Source organism: Polypterus senegalus, chromosome 7 (assembly GCF_016835505.1).
Source record: "Polypterus senegalus isolate Bchr_013 chromosome 7, ASM1683550v1, whole genome shotgun sequence".
NCBI classification, from domain to species: domain Eukaryota; kingdom Metazoa; phylum Chordata; class Cladistia; order Polypteriformes; family Polypteridae; genus Polypterus; species Polypterus senegalus.
The window spans coordinates 270,496-287,346 of record NC_053160.1 but is presented as its reverse complement, the minus strand read 5'-3'; the positions used below and the strand labels follow the sequence as shown (position 1 = coordinate 287,346).

The following is a 16,851-nucleotide window of genomic DNA, read 5'->3' as shown; positions in this document are numbered from 1 at the left end:
AATCTCCAGGTCAGTGCCAGGCTTAATGGTGGCAGCACCCAGACAAGACCCCTCAAACTATGCCCACCGTTTGTGCCAACCTCACTGATGCACAAATTCAAAGTGTCTTGAGGACCAACTGCACCCCATTTAAGTGGCACCGAGACGACTTCAACAAACAAACGGAGGCAAAAAAAGACCAAGGAGGGCGTCAGAGCAAAGTGGCAGGAACCTGCAAGTGGCACCGTCACCGAAGGTCTCCACCTTGACAAAGGACACCTCTAGTGACACATCTGTCCCTCACTGTGACACAGCATTAAAAACAAACAGCCGCTCTCTCAGTCTGTGATTTTTACTAAACACTGGCATGCCCACCGATGCCACCCTCTCCTGACCAGCCCACCATGGGCCCCGTGTTTGACCCTTGCCCTCATGTGACAGACCCCCACACAGTTCACGAGTCAGCTGCTCCTGCCCTGGAGGCTCAATGACAGCCTGGTGGTCCGGGGCTCATCTTCCACCATTATTGCTGATAAAAGGTGCCCTGCATGTGCCCAGCAATGTCACGATGACTCGAGGGGGACGGGGACAGCAGTGGCAACAGCTCCTTCCACTGGGATGCGAGGCCGCGCTCTGGTGCAGTCGCACTCCTCCTTCAGCTGGTCATTCGCACACGTCCATGCCTTCTCCTGGCAGGTGGCACAGCAGGCGGTCCTTCCTCTTCCCTGGCACTCGCCACAGGACAGCACCAGCTGGTGGCAGTGGTCAGATGTGCACACCCTGTACTGATCCCAGGGGGCTCCACAGTACCGGCAGTCTGCCAGGGACAGAAAGAGACAGAGAGCTTAAGGGTTACTGCCAGCCCAAGGTGGCAAAATCAAGAGAAAGCTGCCAGTTTAGCAGTAAGGAAGTGCGGGGTCTCACTGAGCTCCAGAAGAACAACAGGACTCGGGGCACTTGGCATATAAACCTGATGTCGGGACGAGGACCAGACTGGCATCTACCCGCCTTAAAACCAAGACAGGGCACAGCGAGGGCCGGTGGTACTCACTGGAAATGACGTCACCATTTGAGGCAATGGCATAGCGCTCATCGAAGACAAAGAGTTTGCCACGAAAGAAACCATCTGGGAAATGCTCCAAGTACTTGTGAATGCCACCCTTCAGCTGGTACACCGACTTGCATACCCCCTGGAAGAGAAGAAACAAAGAGCAGTGAGGCTGGCTGGCTGGCGCCAACCTGCAGGCACCACAAGGAGACCCCTAGACGGGCATGGCCAATGGGCAGACAGGGACAGTCGGGCAGAGGAGGCAGACGACTGACCTTGGAGCGCAGGTAGGCCGAGGCCCGCTCGCAGCGAATGCCCCCCGTGCAGTACATGAGTACCCGCCGCTCTCGGAACAAGTCCAGGTTTTGATCGACGTAATCGGGGAAGTAGCTGAACTTGCGAATGTCCGGAGCGAGGCACTTGGTGAAGCGGCCCTGCGAGAGAAGACACAGGCGAGGTGAGCCGAGGTGGTCCGCTCACAGGCGGGAGGCCGCACGGTGGGCACACTCACAATTCTGCTCTCGTAGAAGTTGCGGCAGTCCAGCAGGATGGTGTCACTGGGGGTCCCGCTCTCCTCCGACACGTAGCGCTCCACCTCCTCGTGAAACTCCTTGGGCGAAAGGTGGGCACCTGCAAAACAACACAGAGAACACAGATGAACCCAAGGGGTCCGTGAGGCAGGCTGGTAAATGTGAGAACTGGAGTGGGTAACTGTGACTGGTGGGAAGGGAAACGCAAGTCCGGGATGAAGAGGGTGGCCAATCAATGTGCCATGTGGGCACTCATCTCCGCTAACGTCACCGTGATCTGCACAGTGATATGCCATCTGCTGAGCCAGTGCCCACCACTGAACGTTCAGTTCTGGCCCTTGGGGTTAAACGGGAGATCAGCACATGGACGCCTGGCACTTTGTGTGCCACATCTGCTTTTTCTCAGCCATTGACTGTCAAATAAGGTCTGGCATCGGGGTCAACACAATCACTGATAAGAGAAAAGAGCAGAGCAGAGCAAAGGCACACAAGTGGTGGGCACAGGGCTCAAGGGTGACACGGGCCGCTGAGCTGGACAGTCACACTGCTGCTCAAAAACCAACTCGAGCCCAAGTGTGCCCTGAAAGGAAATGGAAACAAGATTGTAAGACATGGGCACCCACAGGGTGCCAGCTGCTGCGCTCCTTCATGTGTTCAGTGCAGGACGTCTGGAGTTTGTCGGCTCACAATGGCCAGGGACACCAATTTGGGGATTTGGGGGATCACAGGGACAGGAGAACAAACAAAAAGTCAAGTGAAGGGTTACAGCCAACCCTGGCAAAGACGAGAGTGCAGAGGACCAAAGCCTGGCACCACACGAAAGCCTTTTAAAGACACGAGGCGCTCATTTGTGTTACGACAAGCGCATTTTCACAGTGCAGGCAGTTCTGCCTACTCGGGACACTGCCCACATGTCTGTGCCCCCCACCTCAGCTAACAAAGTGAAGACCTGAATGTGTGTGTGTGTGTGTGTGTGTGTGGCATTCAGCATGTGAAAAAACAGCTGGCCCAGTCAGGCACGAGGAAGGCCACAGCAGGCACTGGGATCTACGTATGGCCTTCAAACGCCAACCAAACCTGACCTGTGCCCGTCAGAAGCTTTTATTCCATCATTTTCAATGGAAAAATGAATACCATGTGCCCAGCGCATCCCAAACACGTCTCTCTTAAACGCCTCCATCCAGAACCAACAATAAAACAATGGAGATGGCTGCCATCTGATAATCCTGTCGCACCCACCAGTGTGTATGTCTCAGTGTGCCAGCATTCTGACTTGGCATTGATGCCACCTTCAGACCCCAGCAACACCCCAGGCTCTGCCACAAAACTGAGCGCATCCCAGGTTTGAAAATCAGTGCGAGAGCCGGGAAGTTGGGGGCAGCAGTTTATATTAAGGTATACGTTAGGAGAGTGCCCAGGTAATTAACGAGGGAGTGCCAGGCGCCCACACAAAAGCCTTTACTTTTGAGATGCCAACACTGTACTGCTTTGAAAATTGGCCTTTTTGGTACCCACACCACACACCCTTGGCACACGATGCAATGACACAACACAAGAGCGGGTGCCAACGTGCTCCCATTCTGCACAGGACGAACAAAAACTCTAAAACAGACGAGGAGCGAAGTGACGAGGAGCAACAGCGAGACGCGGCCGTGGGGACCCTTCAGAGGTGCGGGTGTTCAACTCAGATGATGCATGGGGGGCACCAAAGGCTGTGTGGCTCAAGCAGGCTCATCGACTGACACCCATGATGCACTGCTCTCAACTCGGGCCCAGCAGGATGAGCCGCCGCGCTCGGAGAGACTGCTGGAGGCCGTGCCCGCACTTGCCAAGAGGCTCACTTTGGCTCGTATGGCGCCTTTCACGGAGTGCGGGCTCGGCACACTGCGACAAGTCCAGCAGCTTCACACAAAGACACACGTGTGTTTACCGTTAACGGGGTTAAACGCCGGGGCCGTGACGAGCCCACTGTCTCCTTCATGTTAATGATACCAACCTGCCACCTTGTAGGACAATGCCAACGGGTCAATGCCCAGAGGAACAATCTCACTGTAGACGCCGACTCGCAGGTCTGGAAAGCACCGTGCGCCGCCACTGCTGCTCTGTGGAGAGAGGAAGCGAAGTCGAGGTCGACAGCTCAGACAAGCGCGCCCACGCCACATGCCACTCACCATGTGCCACTCGCCACCACATTTCTTTCATTTTTTTCGTACCTTTCGGTTGAACTCCGCACTTCTTCATTCTTACTAGGAATGCAGGAAGCCATCATGAGGCAGACCAGAATTCCAAGGAGCTGACCCCACTTATGGCATTCAGCGCCAACCACCCCGCTGGAGGGCGGCTCAACGGCTCACTTGACGGGTCTATCAAGATGGAGTCGACCGCGAGGGGGTCACTGAATGGAGTCCGAGGGCGAGACCCTAACCAGAGTCCACTGCCACTCACCTTGAAGTCCTCCTTGCACATGACGTCACTGAAGACTGGATGAGAAAGCATGGCCTCCATGTAGCGCTCTGTGGCCGCCTCGCTGCCCCCGACTGTCCCGTTGATTCCTTCCTTGGCAATTCGGACCTAAAAGAAAAGTGCAGCCGTGAATTGTGGGAGGACCACGGAGAGAACGGCCACTGCAGCACTTCCTCCTCCTCCTCCTCCTCGTTTACTCTTTTTCTAGCTTGGGATGCGCTCAGCTTTAGGGCGGACCCCGGAGGCTGTCACATTGTTGGGGGGGTTTGGGAGTGGAGTGTTTGACTGGTGCTCAGGTCTGAGGGTCCAACACTGGTGCACTCGGACAAGCCCACCAGTGAGTGCGACAGAATTAGACGACGGCCACTTTGAGTGTTTTATTTTACACTTCACTCTTCACTGGTCGGTTCTGCTCAGGAACTTGGCATGTGCTGGGTGGGCAGGCTGGCATTCATGAGAGTGAAGCCGTCCACACCTTTCGTCTGACCGTCTTGAGCGAGTGTTTTATGTGCCCGACGACGGCCTACTGGCTCTCCAGGTCTCAACCTCGCTGCTTCCTTGTCAAATGGGGCGCCATGCCAGCGAGCTGCGCCAACATCCTTGGTCAGCCGAGCGTTTCCATGGATTCCTCTGAGCCTCACATATTCATCTGCCCGTCCAAGTCTGACACTAACTGCCATTCAGCCGCAAGTCTCTCCTGGGACTCCTCAGGCCTTCAAGGCTCAGTTTCTTAAAGCCTCCCAGACACACTCATACTGAAGCAACCAGAGTGCCAGGCTTGGTCATTGACAGGCAAAGATGAGTGCCACATGCGCTCGTGCCCACCTGCCTTCTTTCTCCCTTCCATTTCTTTCCAAATCCACCTATGCTGTCGCTGACCAACGAATCCACACAGCCCTCTCGGCCAAAGCCCCTGCCCTGTGCCCAGACGCGGGTGTCTGCATCGCTGCTCCTCGGTGACAATGTGGCAGAGCGTGCCTCCCGTGGCTGGCCCGTCGAAGACACCGGTGGCAGAAGGCTAAGTGGCACTCCAGGCCTATTGATCACAGTCGCACCGATCGGCTGCATCTTAGCCTTTCGAGGACACAAGAATCGAAGGTCATTCTGTGACTCGGGCGCCCACTCCTCCATTCCTCCATTGACTGCCTCCCACTTTAATCCTCACCACCTTGGACCTTCCTCGTACACCTCCAGTGGCAGAGAGAAGATTCAGCCTTGAGATGTTGATGAACGTTGACGTCTTGGGCCTTCCCGAGTCTGAAAAGCCCATTTTTGAAATTCTGTGTGTGTGTGTGTGTGCGTCAGCGTGAGCACTCGAAGACGCTTTGCTGCACCTACCAAGAATAAGGAATACCAGGAACGTCTGGAAGTGGCGCTTTACCTCCGCTGTGGCTATAAATAAAGATACGGGATTCAGATTTTGTGTGGATATTAGAAATGACAAACAATAAGAACCGCGTATACGTCGATCATAAAATCAGAGCCCAACTTGTGCGCCCGCTCAGAAACACGACAGTTACATTTTTTGAATGGATGAAGGTTCTGATATTCCAATGCCAGTCATGCCAGTTTGAAGAGCACACTTTGTCTTTGGCATTTTTCTAAATACGTCTTCCTGCCTCCTCCAGTCTCACACCAGTTTCTCAGACACACTGAAGTTTGTTGCAGCAGCGCCCTTACCAATTTCTTTTGCCACTTCAACGACGTTTCAGATTTTCTTATGATCGAACGCTCCATCGTAGATAAGGGAAGCTCTTACGCTAAAAGCGTGTGAGGGGGCGAGATACAAGAAACACAAAGCGGTGCAAACGTCACTTCGTAATCGTGCGGGTATTAAATACACGTAGGCACAAGACGTAGAAAACAAAGGCCGTGTGCCCCGTGGTGAAGGGGCGGGCGTTAGCATATCGTAACCTCCTGGACCAACAGCGAAGTTTTCCACATTTGACTTATAAAATACCAGGAATTATACAGCAAAATCAATCAAGCCTCGACTTAAACGCGCGTAGATACGGCGGATATGAAACTGGAGAAAAATCCCACAAGCAGAAGGGGAACTTTGAATACCTTGGTGAATTTTCAAGGGCACTCTGGTTATCATTACAGAGAGACGACTCGAACTTTGTACGGACATTTATGAGGATAAAAAGCAAACAGATACGAAGTTTGAGAAAAACGACTCCACCAGAAGGAGCATTGGGTATTAAAAACTGTATTCTTTCAATAGCTATTATTATTCATTTTACTTTAATGTACACGTCGTCAGTTTCACAATAACGTGTAATCATTGAACACGCCACGTAAATATAAAAGATGTCATGGGAACAATAAGCCGTCGTCTTCCACGTTTCATTTCACATTTCTGCCATCACAAAGTGCACTTTTATATTCTGTAGCACTCAAGTGACACTCTGCCTGTGTGTTCAGGTGACTCTGCACGGAATCAATCATGAGAGTCCCACCACCTCCCTAAGTGCACAAATATCATTTTAATATAAAAAGTGCGCCGATATTATCAACTAGTTATGAAGGCAAACGACGAGGCTCTGCGACGTCTGAGGAATCGCACACAATCCTCCCACCTCGGACCAACTCGTGGACCTGTCAAGGCTACTCCTGGACAAAGCTGGGGCCTAAAGTGACACGTCGCTGTCACTGAACGAGAGTTGTGTGACGCGCCGCACTTTAAACTCCTCAAATCACGTGACGGCTACCGGCTTCACCAGGATCTCGTTAGCCGTGTGAACTCACAAAATGTCACAAAACGATCGGCGTCCCCGACTGTCACGAAAACACCGAACCTCGACGCGCTGCCACATCTGTGGTGCGACTTTATGGTAGCACTTGATTGGTTTACTTTCTGTTTAAGGAACAAAGATTTTAAGTTTTAACTTGAAAGAAAAGTTTAAAGTTTAAAAGCAGTCTCATTCATTTTTATTGAACTTATTAAAAGAATAAAACGACATTCCGTACAAGAAAGTCAAACTTCACAAAACTCAACTAAAATCAAATCAACTGCCAACCATAAGAAAGAGAGGAAGGCCAACAACCCGAGCAAAAGTGTGAGGAGTAACAAAAAGAGAAAGAGGAGAAGTGAATTCTAGACAAAGCGATCTGCGTACGTGTGTGTGCGCGCGAGTGTGTGAGTGTGTGTGTGTGTGTGTGTGCGTGTGTGTGTATGTGTGTGCGCGCGTGTGTGTGTGAGTGTGTGTACGTGTGCACATGTGTGTGTGTGTGTGTGTGTAAGTGTGCCCACGTGTGTGTGCGTGCTCAGAACTTAACATTAGACACGTTCATCTGTGACGTGCGGACCCCCCTGACCAAAGAGCTCATCAGGAATTCGACTTACGGAGGCACAAAAAGTCAAAGCCAGACAAACACGTGAGCGCCTGGTGATGCGGCCGCCATGTTGAGTGGTCGGTTCTCTGCTCAGATTTCCAAGCTAATTCTGAAAGGCGCCACAGTGCGCGTGACTGGGGGTCACAAGAACGAGCGAGCGAGCGAGCGAGCGAGCCTGACAGCACCTCCGACACGCACTGCCATTGCTGTCATTGTGTTTTCTTTCTATTGTGTAAGTTCCCTTTTATTACTTTCCTCTTATTAGAGGGTCACTGCCAGCTAGACCTTAAAATGGCAGCACAAAGCCGCTCTGTAGCCCCCTACTGGCCCAGCACTTACCTTGCCGGTGAGCTGTAAGCGCTGACAGAGACCTCTTTGCCACACGCAGACGCCGTTGGGGTCCTGGAGGTCACAGTAGCAGTAGAAGAGCAGCACCCGGCCGCCTGGTTCACTGCGGGGAAAGCAGCAGAGCAGACATGAGAGCAGCGCCAACACAACCCTGGGGATTAACAGCCGACCTGCATCTATAAAGGCCAGCCGGTGTTACGGCCTCCCGTCTGACTATTCATCTGCTAAGTCGTCAATCCCGTTCAGGGACGCAGTCCTCCACAGGGCACACTCACACTCACACACCTTTAAACGAGCACACGGGTTCAGGACATAAGAGCAATCAAGAGCCTGCAGAAATCTGCCTGACAAAGAACACGGCCTCAGTCGGAGAGATCAACCTACGGTTCGTGTCACCAGCCACTGCCATCTCACTCTCTTTTCACGTGTGCCATGACAAACTGGGTTGGGGTGTCAATGCCCAGCTCATACACACACCGCTGTGAGGACCAACCACAGGAACGTAACACCAGAGCTGAAGGCTCGACTCTTGTGTTAGGGTCACAATGACTAGAAATCAACGGGGGGTCACGTGAGACCACAGCGGGGGTCCTGTGTGGAGGACGAGCCAAAGAGCAAAAGGGCAGATCCAGGTGGCTTAACACGCATTACAGGGAAAATAAGACAAGGAATCATTAAGGAAAAGATGGAGGCACACCTGTGAAGAACAGCAGGGGCTCCCAGTGTCCCAAATATGCAGGAATTGTAGGGAGAAGCAAGCAAAGTCGACAAGCAGAGAGGAGCAGAGGAGATGACTGAGGGGGATCAGGCCTGTAATCACAGTAAGAGACACGGGGAGTGGAAATGGGGGCAAAAGTGGCATAAACACAGGGAACAAAGGATTATGGGCAAGGAGTCTTACCAACTAAGCTTAACTTGTCCTTTGTTGTGTTCATTTGCTAAAACTTCAAATTAGCCCAAGTTCATAAATACGGGCACAGACAAACAACACACAACATTCAACCCAAATTGTAACAAATACAAACATTTAAACTACGTATCCCATAATCCCCGTTAACTCCGCCTGGCCTGCTGTGTCGTCACAAGCCTGTGAAGCTGAAAGAATAACGGAACACATAAGAAGAGCTTTAATACCACAGTGGGGGCACCTCTTTAAAAAACAACCAACCGGGCACACCAAACACACACACACACACAGCTTTCCTGTCTAAACATAAAAGTAACAGCAAATAAAGCAATTCAGTAGCTCAACTGAGATGACACTTGGGTCGCAGCTGGAGAGGCTCAAGTGACATAAACGCTGTGCTGGCCCCAGGCCTATAGACCAAGGTTAATGGGCACAGGCATTAGCCCTGCATGATGGCACAGATGCCCACAGATTTACAGGCACCACATAAGTGACTGACATTTCAAGGTGAGGCAGGTGTACTCAATAAACATGGCACCAGAGAGCGGCCACGAGTGGCATGACACAGAAGAATCAGGACCCTACCAATGTGTTATATAGTGCCTTTCATATCTACTCTGGAGAGTGCGCACAGGCCGCCTGCTGACCAGCACATGAAAGACAGAACACCACTGAACTCTCTAGCCCCGCCCAGCCACTCGCCACTCAGTACACCGGTGCCCCGCCCAGCCCCTCAGTACACCGGTGCCCCGCCCAGCCCCTCAGTACACCGGTGCCCCGCCCAGCCACTCGCCACACCGGTGCCCCGCCCAGCCACTCGCCACTCAGTACACCGGTGCCCCGCCCAGCCACTCGCCACTCAGTACACCGGTGCCCCGCCCAGCCACTCGCCACTCAAACATATCTTTCAAGTCACTCACTGTCCCCTTCTCTCGTCGATATTTTAAATGAGGCACAAGATGTCAGCTAAAAGACAAGAAAAGATTCAGAACTGGGAAGTCAAGCACATCCTGTCGTCAAGCAGAAATCCAAACCCTAACTCTTTGTTGAAAACGCGGAGAGCAGAAACACCAAGTAAACCTGGGAGAAGAGCGAGTGCGCGTTGGCACCTTCATACCTACTGGCCAATGGCAGACCTGAAGTGCTCTCATTCCAACAACTAATTAGCATATCAAAAGGTTTATTAATAAAACAGACAAATGGTGACACTTGTCGTAACTAAGTCATAACACTGGCGGTCCGTGGCAGAGGGGACAGTAGCTGCTCGCCATCCGACTTCACAATGCGCTCTACCAGGAATTCGGACCACGGAGATGACTTGCCTGTCCTTCTGCTCCGTGTCCATGGGACTCGGGTCCACATCAGCGCCCTCGATGGCCTCCCCTGGCGGTCTGAAGGGTGTCTGCTGGCTGCTGACTTGGTCTGGCTGTTTCAGCGCCTTCAGGATCTCCTCGACACTCCTCAAGATGTCAGCCTCGTGACGCACGGCCACATGTTTGTGGATGGTGACAGGACACAGGAAGGCCTGAGCACAGCAGTGCCAGACTCTCCCGGGCTGCACCTGCCCACCTGGGGTGGACTCCCTCGACTGGACGAAGATGGCAAAGGCCTGTAGAAAACACAGCAAGAGAAACACATTTACACTTCTGTGCTGAGCAGACACTTTCATCCAAAGCAACTTCCATTCCGATCAAACGTTTTCCAGCACCTGAGCTTCTCAGTGCATCCATCATGGCTGGCACAGCACAACATGCCACTACCACGTGATCCGCTGAAATGCAGTGAATGACCCAAAATGGTGGAAAGGTAACAGTAAAGCGACCGAGATTTCAATTAGCAAAAACCGAAAAAGGGGACATTTCAGGACATTCCAAAGGGTCTTTGTCAGGGGACAACACACAGACGTCCTGCAGCAATTAAAGCCTTACAGGTTGAAGCAAACAATTTGCACCGGTGTCCCAACTTGTGTTGATTACTTAAGAACCCTTTGCGTGTCACTGTGCCCTCTAAATACCACCTGGGTGACAGGCCAGTGACAACGACAAGACAATGGCAATTGACTGATAAAATGAGGCCGAGCTTCACCACCCTTCCAAGTGTAGGCCATTCATTCAGAGAAACTGCAGAAATGGTCAAAGTGTCACCGAGTCCAGCAGTGTCCGGCAACTGGATGAGACCTGGCAGAGCCAAAGTCACCACCCATTCAGGTTTGGAGGGTCGCCAGCTGGCATCAGCACAGTGAAGTGAGGAGGTCTGACAGGGCGAGCGACAGTGACAAAGGACAAATCTTGGGTTCATCACGCAGGGTGTTGTATGTGACGGGATGTCTCCTCAGTGTGCGACACCAAGGAAGGGGAAGTGTGAGGGTCTGGGCTTCTTGTGCCAGAGGCCAAGCTGGCAACTGGCACTGTGAATCACAAGGGTTACCCCCAGCAGTGCAGTGCCACTCAGCGCCTGGTGGTCTGCGACTATGGGGCCAGGAGGACGATGACCCAAACGCACCAAAGGAGACAACAAGGTGGCGCGCGCACTGCCACTTGTGGCCTGGCCAGCAGTCTCCACACTCAGAGCCCACCGAGTCGTTTGTAGTGAAAGGAAAGCAACCTGTGAGTGCAACACGTGGGCCACTTCTGCCCGTCTTGGGAGGGCCGCTCTGATGAATCCAATTCCGCACACTTGCTGACTCCTCGGCTTCTTCTTTATTTGTTCTGTGCCCGGACTTCATGATACACAAAGCCATTAAACGGCGTGCACAGTTAAAAAGCAGTCCTGTTGTCTGCCGCCTCAGACTTTCGGCCTTACCTTTTTCCTCACAAAGGCGTACTTCTTCCTTAAATCAGGGGGCAGGCTGGCTTTCATGACTTTGGAGCCCCTTGGCATCTCTGAAGCCTCCTCATCTCTTTCAGGAAATTCAAAGCCAAGGGAACTGCCGGTGGACTCGCCCATCATCCTTGAGAACGGAGCTCTGCCCTCGGTCCGTACGGCACCTGAGGGGTCCTGGGATGGCTAAAGAAACAAAAAGGTGCCAAAGCACATCAGTCTGTGTGCTCCATGCCAGAGACACGTTAAAATGAAGCATGCCAGGCTCTCTGCTTGGGCTCTTTCATAAGATGCAAGTGGGCACCGCAACCCCTCTAACAGTACGCATGAAACGACAGCTGATGAAAGTGAAGTTCAGGGCACCTCTGAAAAATCAGTCGAGGTCTACAAATTGAGCTTAAAACTGCGGTGAAATCACACAGTGTGTGCCCACCTTTAGACAAGAGGCCACTCATTTCAAAATCACAGCCCAGGAGGTGAAGCCCCGAGAGGGCACATTAACAGGGGTGTGCCAGGGGGGCCAGCAGAAGTACAGGAGACCACCTGGCATCACAAAGCAAAGACGACAGTCGGGTGAAACCACTGCTGATGCGCTTTGGCTGTTCTGCCAAACTCACTTGGGCATTAAAGGGGGGACGTCACTGTACTTGTAATGTGGGGCGACATGACTACAATTAGAGGGCACCTTTCACTTCTACCTCATTGACTGATAGGCAGGTAGCGTTTCAGCTCAGTGTTGACTTGTTGTCCTTTGTTGGTGTGCCTGCCCCTTTATCCAATCTGAGATGCATGTCATCGGTTCCATTTCGACTCTCTTTGTAACTGCGCACAGGCAGGTGAATTGACTTACTCAGGGTCACACCAGCGTCGGGATTTGAACACACAAGTCCAACGCCTTCACCACAACGCCCCAAGATTACTGATTAACCCTAACCCTATCCGGAAGTTACCTCAGTCAGACCGACAAGCGAGACCTCCACCGTACTTTGAACAAGACAACTGCAACAAGCTACCTGCGCACAGCACCGTTCACATCGAGCCATTCGACAGCGAAAGAGACAGAAAAGTCACAGCACGACGGAGAAACGGCACCCATTCGACTCGCCTCACTGTTATATGGCGCCGGACCGTAGCGACCACTTGTACGCAAGTCAGACGTGTAACCAAGAACCGCAGTGAATCACCTGGGACCAGCAAGATAACCACCACGACGACGACGACCACCACCACCACGACCGCTCCTACTGCGCCAGAAGTCGGTCGTGAGAAATGAATCCGAGCGCGACACGAATAAAGCCGGTCACGTTTGTCATGCCCTCTCATGCAAGTCGTTTCGGATAAAATCATCAACTAAGCAAATCAATATCCATGTGCACTACACTCCGTCGGACTCGCGAAAGAAAAGAAGAAGAAGAAAAAAAGAAAGACAAAAACTCACCGTCCTGCAGTGAAAGAGGAGCCAGCGCGCCTGCGCAAAGCACACGCGCACGCGCACTGTGGCCCGGAAAAGATTTCTGCTTGCGTTATAATTCATCGCTGCCATCTGCTGGACGGAGGTTTAAAATCTCGCTATATTTTGACTCCACTCAAATGTATTGCCCCATTTGAGTTGTTGGTAGGTTATTTCAGCGAAATCAAGATTAAAACAATTAAAACGCAACAAACAAGAATTTAGCCATTAAACATAAACTGTGTACAAATAAATATAAAAAGTAAACCAACAATAAGATTTGACTAATTCTCAAATAACAGACTGTAATGACCTTCAAAAGACTTGATATTATTTTGGAGGAATTAAGTGGATAGGACTGGTGACTTTTGTTGGGCTTAAAGGCCCGTTCTCACCTAAATATTTGTAATGTTCTATTCTGCCTTCTGTATAAACAAAGCCTCTTCCTGGTCCTGGACATTTGAGAAGAGACAGAAAACACAGGCAAGTGCTGTCGTCTACTCTTGACATATCCAAGATATACGCATGAAAAGGACGGAGCAGCACAGATTAGAAATGTTAATTTGTAAGTGCAGTATGTAGGTGTGTGTCGAGATAGAAGTATATGAGCGTATGAATGTTTATCTATCTTTCTATCTATCTATTATATAGCACCTTTAGAACAATCTAGACGAGAACCGGCCATTCAGCCCAACAAAGCTCGCCAGTCCTGTCCACTTGTTTCCTCCAAGAAAACATCAAGTCGAGTTTTGAAAGTCCCTAACGTCTTACTGTCTACCACACTACTTGGTCACTTATTCCAAGTGTCTATCGCTCTTTGTGTAAAGAAAAACTTCCTAATGTTTGTGCAAAGTTCACCCTTCACAAGTGTCCAACTGTGTCCCCGTGTTCTTGATGAACTCATTTTAAAATACAAGTCTCGATCCACTGTACTAATTCCCTTCATATTTTAAACACTTCAATCATGTCACCTCTTAATCTTCTTTTTCTTAAACTGTAAAGGCTCAGCTCTTTTAATCTTTCCTCATAATTCAACCCCTGTAGACCTGGAATCAGCCTAGTCGCTCTTCTCTGGACCTTTCTAGTGCTGCTATGTCCTTTTTAGCCTGGAGACCAAAACTGCACACAGTACTCAAGATGAGGCCTCACCAGTGCATTATAAAGGTTGAGCAGAACCTCCTGTGACTTGTACTCCACACATCAAGGCTATATAACCTAACATTCTGTTAGCCTTCTTAATGGCTTCTGAACACTGTTGGAAGTTGATAGCTTGAGTCCACTATGACTCCTAAATCCTTCTCATAAGGTGTACTCTCGATTTTCCGACCGCCCATTGTGTATTCAAACCTAATATTTTTACTTCCTATGTGTAATACTTTACATTTACTGACATTAAATTTCATCTGCCACAAATCTGCCCAAGCCTGTATGCTATCCAAGTCCTTCTGTAATGATATAAGGATTCCAAATTATCTGCTAATCCACCTATCTTGGTATCATCTGCAAACTTAACCAGCTTGTTACTTATATTCCTATCTAAATCATTTATATATATTAAAATAGCAGCAGCCCTAGCACTGACCCCTGTGGTCACCACTCTTAACATCGGCCAGTTCTGATGAGGTTCCTCACACCATCACCCTCTGCTTCCTGTGTCTGAGCCAATTCTGCACCCATCTAAAAACATCACCCTGAACTCCCACTTCTTTTAACTTGATGCCCAACCTCTCATGTGGCACCTTATCAAATGCTTTCTGAAAGTCCAGATAAATAATATCATAAGCTCCACTTTGATCGTATCCTTTTGTTGCCTCCTCATAGAATTCCAACATGTTAGTAAAACACGACCTCCCTCTTCTGAACCCATGCTGACTGTTCCTGTCCTTGTCATGTGTTGCTCAATCTTATCCTTAATAATTCCTTCCATTAATTTTCCTGTGATGCATGTTAAGCTTACTGGCCTATAGTTGCTTGGATCTGCCCTGTCACCCTTTTTATATAATGGGATGATATTTGCCATTTTCCAGTCCTTTGGAATCTCTCCAGTGCACAGTGACTTCCTAAAATATGTGTCAAGGGTTTATATCTGTACTCACTAGCCTCCTTAAGAACACGAGGATAAATATTATCTGGGCCTGGTGATTTGTTTGATTTCATCTTATTTAATCTGAGCAGCACTTCTCCTCTACAATTTCCAAATCCCTCAGTACCTCCTTAGTAGTCCTGTTACTGCTCTGAGGTTATCCACTTGCTCACTTGTAAACACCTCAGAAAAATGTAAGTTTAGGGCATCTGCTATTTCACTGTCTGTATCTTTTAATTCCCCTTTACTATTCCTGATGAACTTGACCTCCTCCTTAACTGTTCTTTTACTACTAAAATAAAAGAATCTCTTGGGGTCTTCTCCTTATCTGCTATATTCCTCTCCAACTGTCTTTTAGCCTCTCTGATATCCTTCTTAATGGTTTCCCTCATGTTCTCATACGCTCTACGGTTCTCTTTGCAGTCATTAGTCTTATATGCCTTATACAGCAGTTTTTTCCTTTGCAACTTCTTTTTTAAATCTTTATTAATCCATCGTGGAGTTTTTTTTAGTTTCCTATTACTTCCAAATTTAGGTCTGTATCTGTCCTGCATTACATGTAAAACATTTCTAAACCTGTTCCACTGCTCCTCGACTGTCTTATCCCAGTCTATCCTACTTAGACTTTGTCACATCTGCTCAAAATTAGCCCTACCAAAGTTCAACTTAAAATTTTAGTCTTTGCATCTGTACTCTTACAAAATACTGAGAATTGTATTACATTATGGTCACTTGACCCTAGTGGTTCAATCACCTCTACACCCTCAATTCTATCCTGATTATTACAGAATACTAAATCCAGACAGGCTTCACCCGTGTTGGTGCTTTAACATGCCGTGTTATAAAACAGTCGCTGATTACTTCTAAAAACTCCTGCTCTTGTGCTCCTCCATCTGTAAGGTTATCCCAGTTAATATTTGGATAATTAAAGTCCTCCATGACTATAATATCCCCCTGTAAACTTGACTTTTGATATTACTAAACAGATGTGTGTTGAAAATACTGTCTGAAATGGGTGGTCTATAACACACTCCTACAATAAGACCTCTTTCCCTAATATTTTCCAGGTGAAATCAGATGTCCTCACTAAGATGGGGCTCATCATCCTACTGAAGAGGTCTTACATTTAAACATAACACCCTAACCCTTCATATCTATCTATCTATTATATAGTGCCTTTCACTCTATCTATCTATCTATTATATAGTGCCTTTCACTCTATCTATCTATCTATTATATAGTGCCTTTCACTCTATCTATCTGTGCTCATGGTAAGCAGAGGCATTCTATGGGCTTGTACATGGATTGCCAGTCCAACCCCAGTCAAGAGGGGGCACTGTTGTCCACTGCAGATTGGAAGCCCAGCACGTCTGTGACATCATTTCCATTTCCTTCCGTTAAACCCGCCTCTTCCTGTCCAGTAGCCATATAAATCCAGACCTATCAGCGTGGTTTCAGCCAGTACCTGGATTCGTGCCCAAGGACTCGTCTCTGCTCTTTGTCTCAAATTGCACATTTTTGCGTTGTGGCCAGCAGTACACGACGATCACCAGCTGGTGCCCCAAACTCTCTTCCTGCATTTCTGTGTGTTTTCCACGTGTGTTTGCACATCTTGATGTATTCCGTTATGTTTGCACGGATCTGGAGTGTTTGGTTCAGTTTTTTTTTTGTTGATTTTCTTCACAAGTTCAGCCTCAACATGTCTGTGGCCGTCATGCTGTCCCTCTTTTATTGGACTCTCTTAGAAGAACAGAGTAAGATGGCAGGTGAGCCGATCTGATAAGATTTCTCCATTGCACAGTTTGCTTCTTTTTATGGAGTAATTAGATTTTTTATTACATAAGTAAAGCGTTGATCATAAATTAAGGACCTGACTGATCGATC

At 49.4% G+C, this 16,851-nt stretch overlaps 1 protein-coding gene across 1 annotated transcript; it reads right to left on the bottom strand.

Moving 5' to 3' along the window:
• Positions 1-315: 315 nt before the first annotated feature.
• LOC120532253 (thiosulfate sulfurtransferase/rhodanese-like domain-containing protein 2) lies at positions 316-12,983 on the bottom strand. Its single transcript, XM_039758108.1, has 10 exons — positions 12,873-12,983; positions 11,417-11,620; positions 9,937-10,223; positions 7,699-7,810; positions 4,003-4,128; positions 3,554-3,659; positions 1,539-1,657; positions 1,303-1,461; positions 1,031-1,169; positions 316-796 (listed from the first exon to the last, which is right to left on the bottom strand). The coding sequence occupies exons 1-10, from the start codon at positions 12,975-12,977 to the stop codon at positions 543-545; spliced, it is 1,611 nt and encodes a 536-aa protein (XP_039614042.1). The 5' UTR covers positions 12,978-12,983; the 3' UTR covers positions 316-542.
• Between the last annotated feature and the right edge of the window lie 3,868 nt (positions 12,984-16,851).

Bases quoted from the DNA above. Each gene is read 5' to 3' on its own strand.
- LOC120532253 (XM_039758108.1), bottom strand. From the start codon at position 12,977: ATGGCAGCGATGAATTATAACGCAAGCAGAAATCTTTTCCGGGCCACA. The intron at 10,224-11,416 runs GTAAGGCCGAAA...TGTTTTCTACAG, and splicing joins ACGCCTTTGTGAGGAAAAAG to GCCTTTGCCATCTTCGTCCA. The intron at 3,660-4,002 runs GTGAGTGGCAGT...CTCTCTCCACAG, and splicing joins TGTGCAAGGAGGACTTCAAG to AGCAGCAGTGGCGGCGCACG.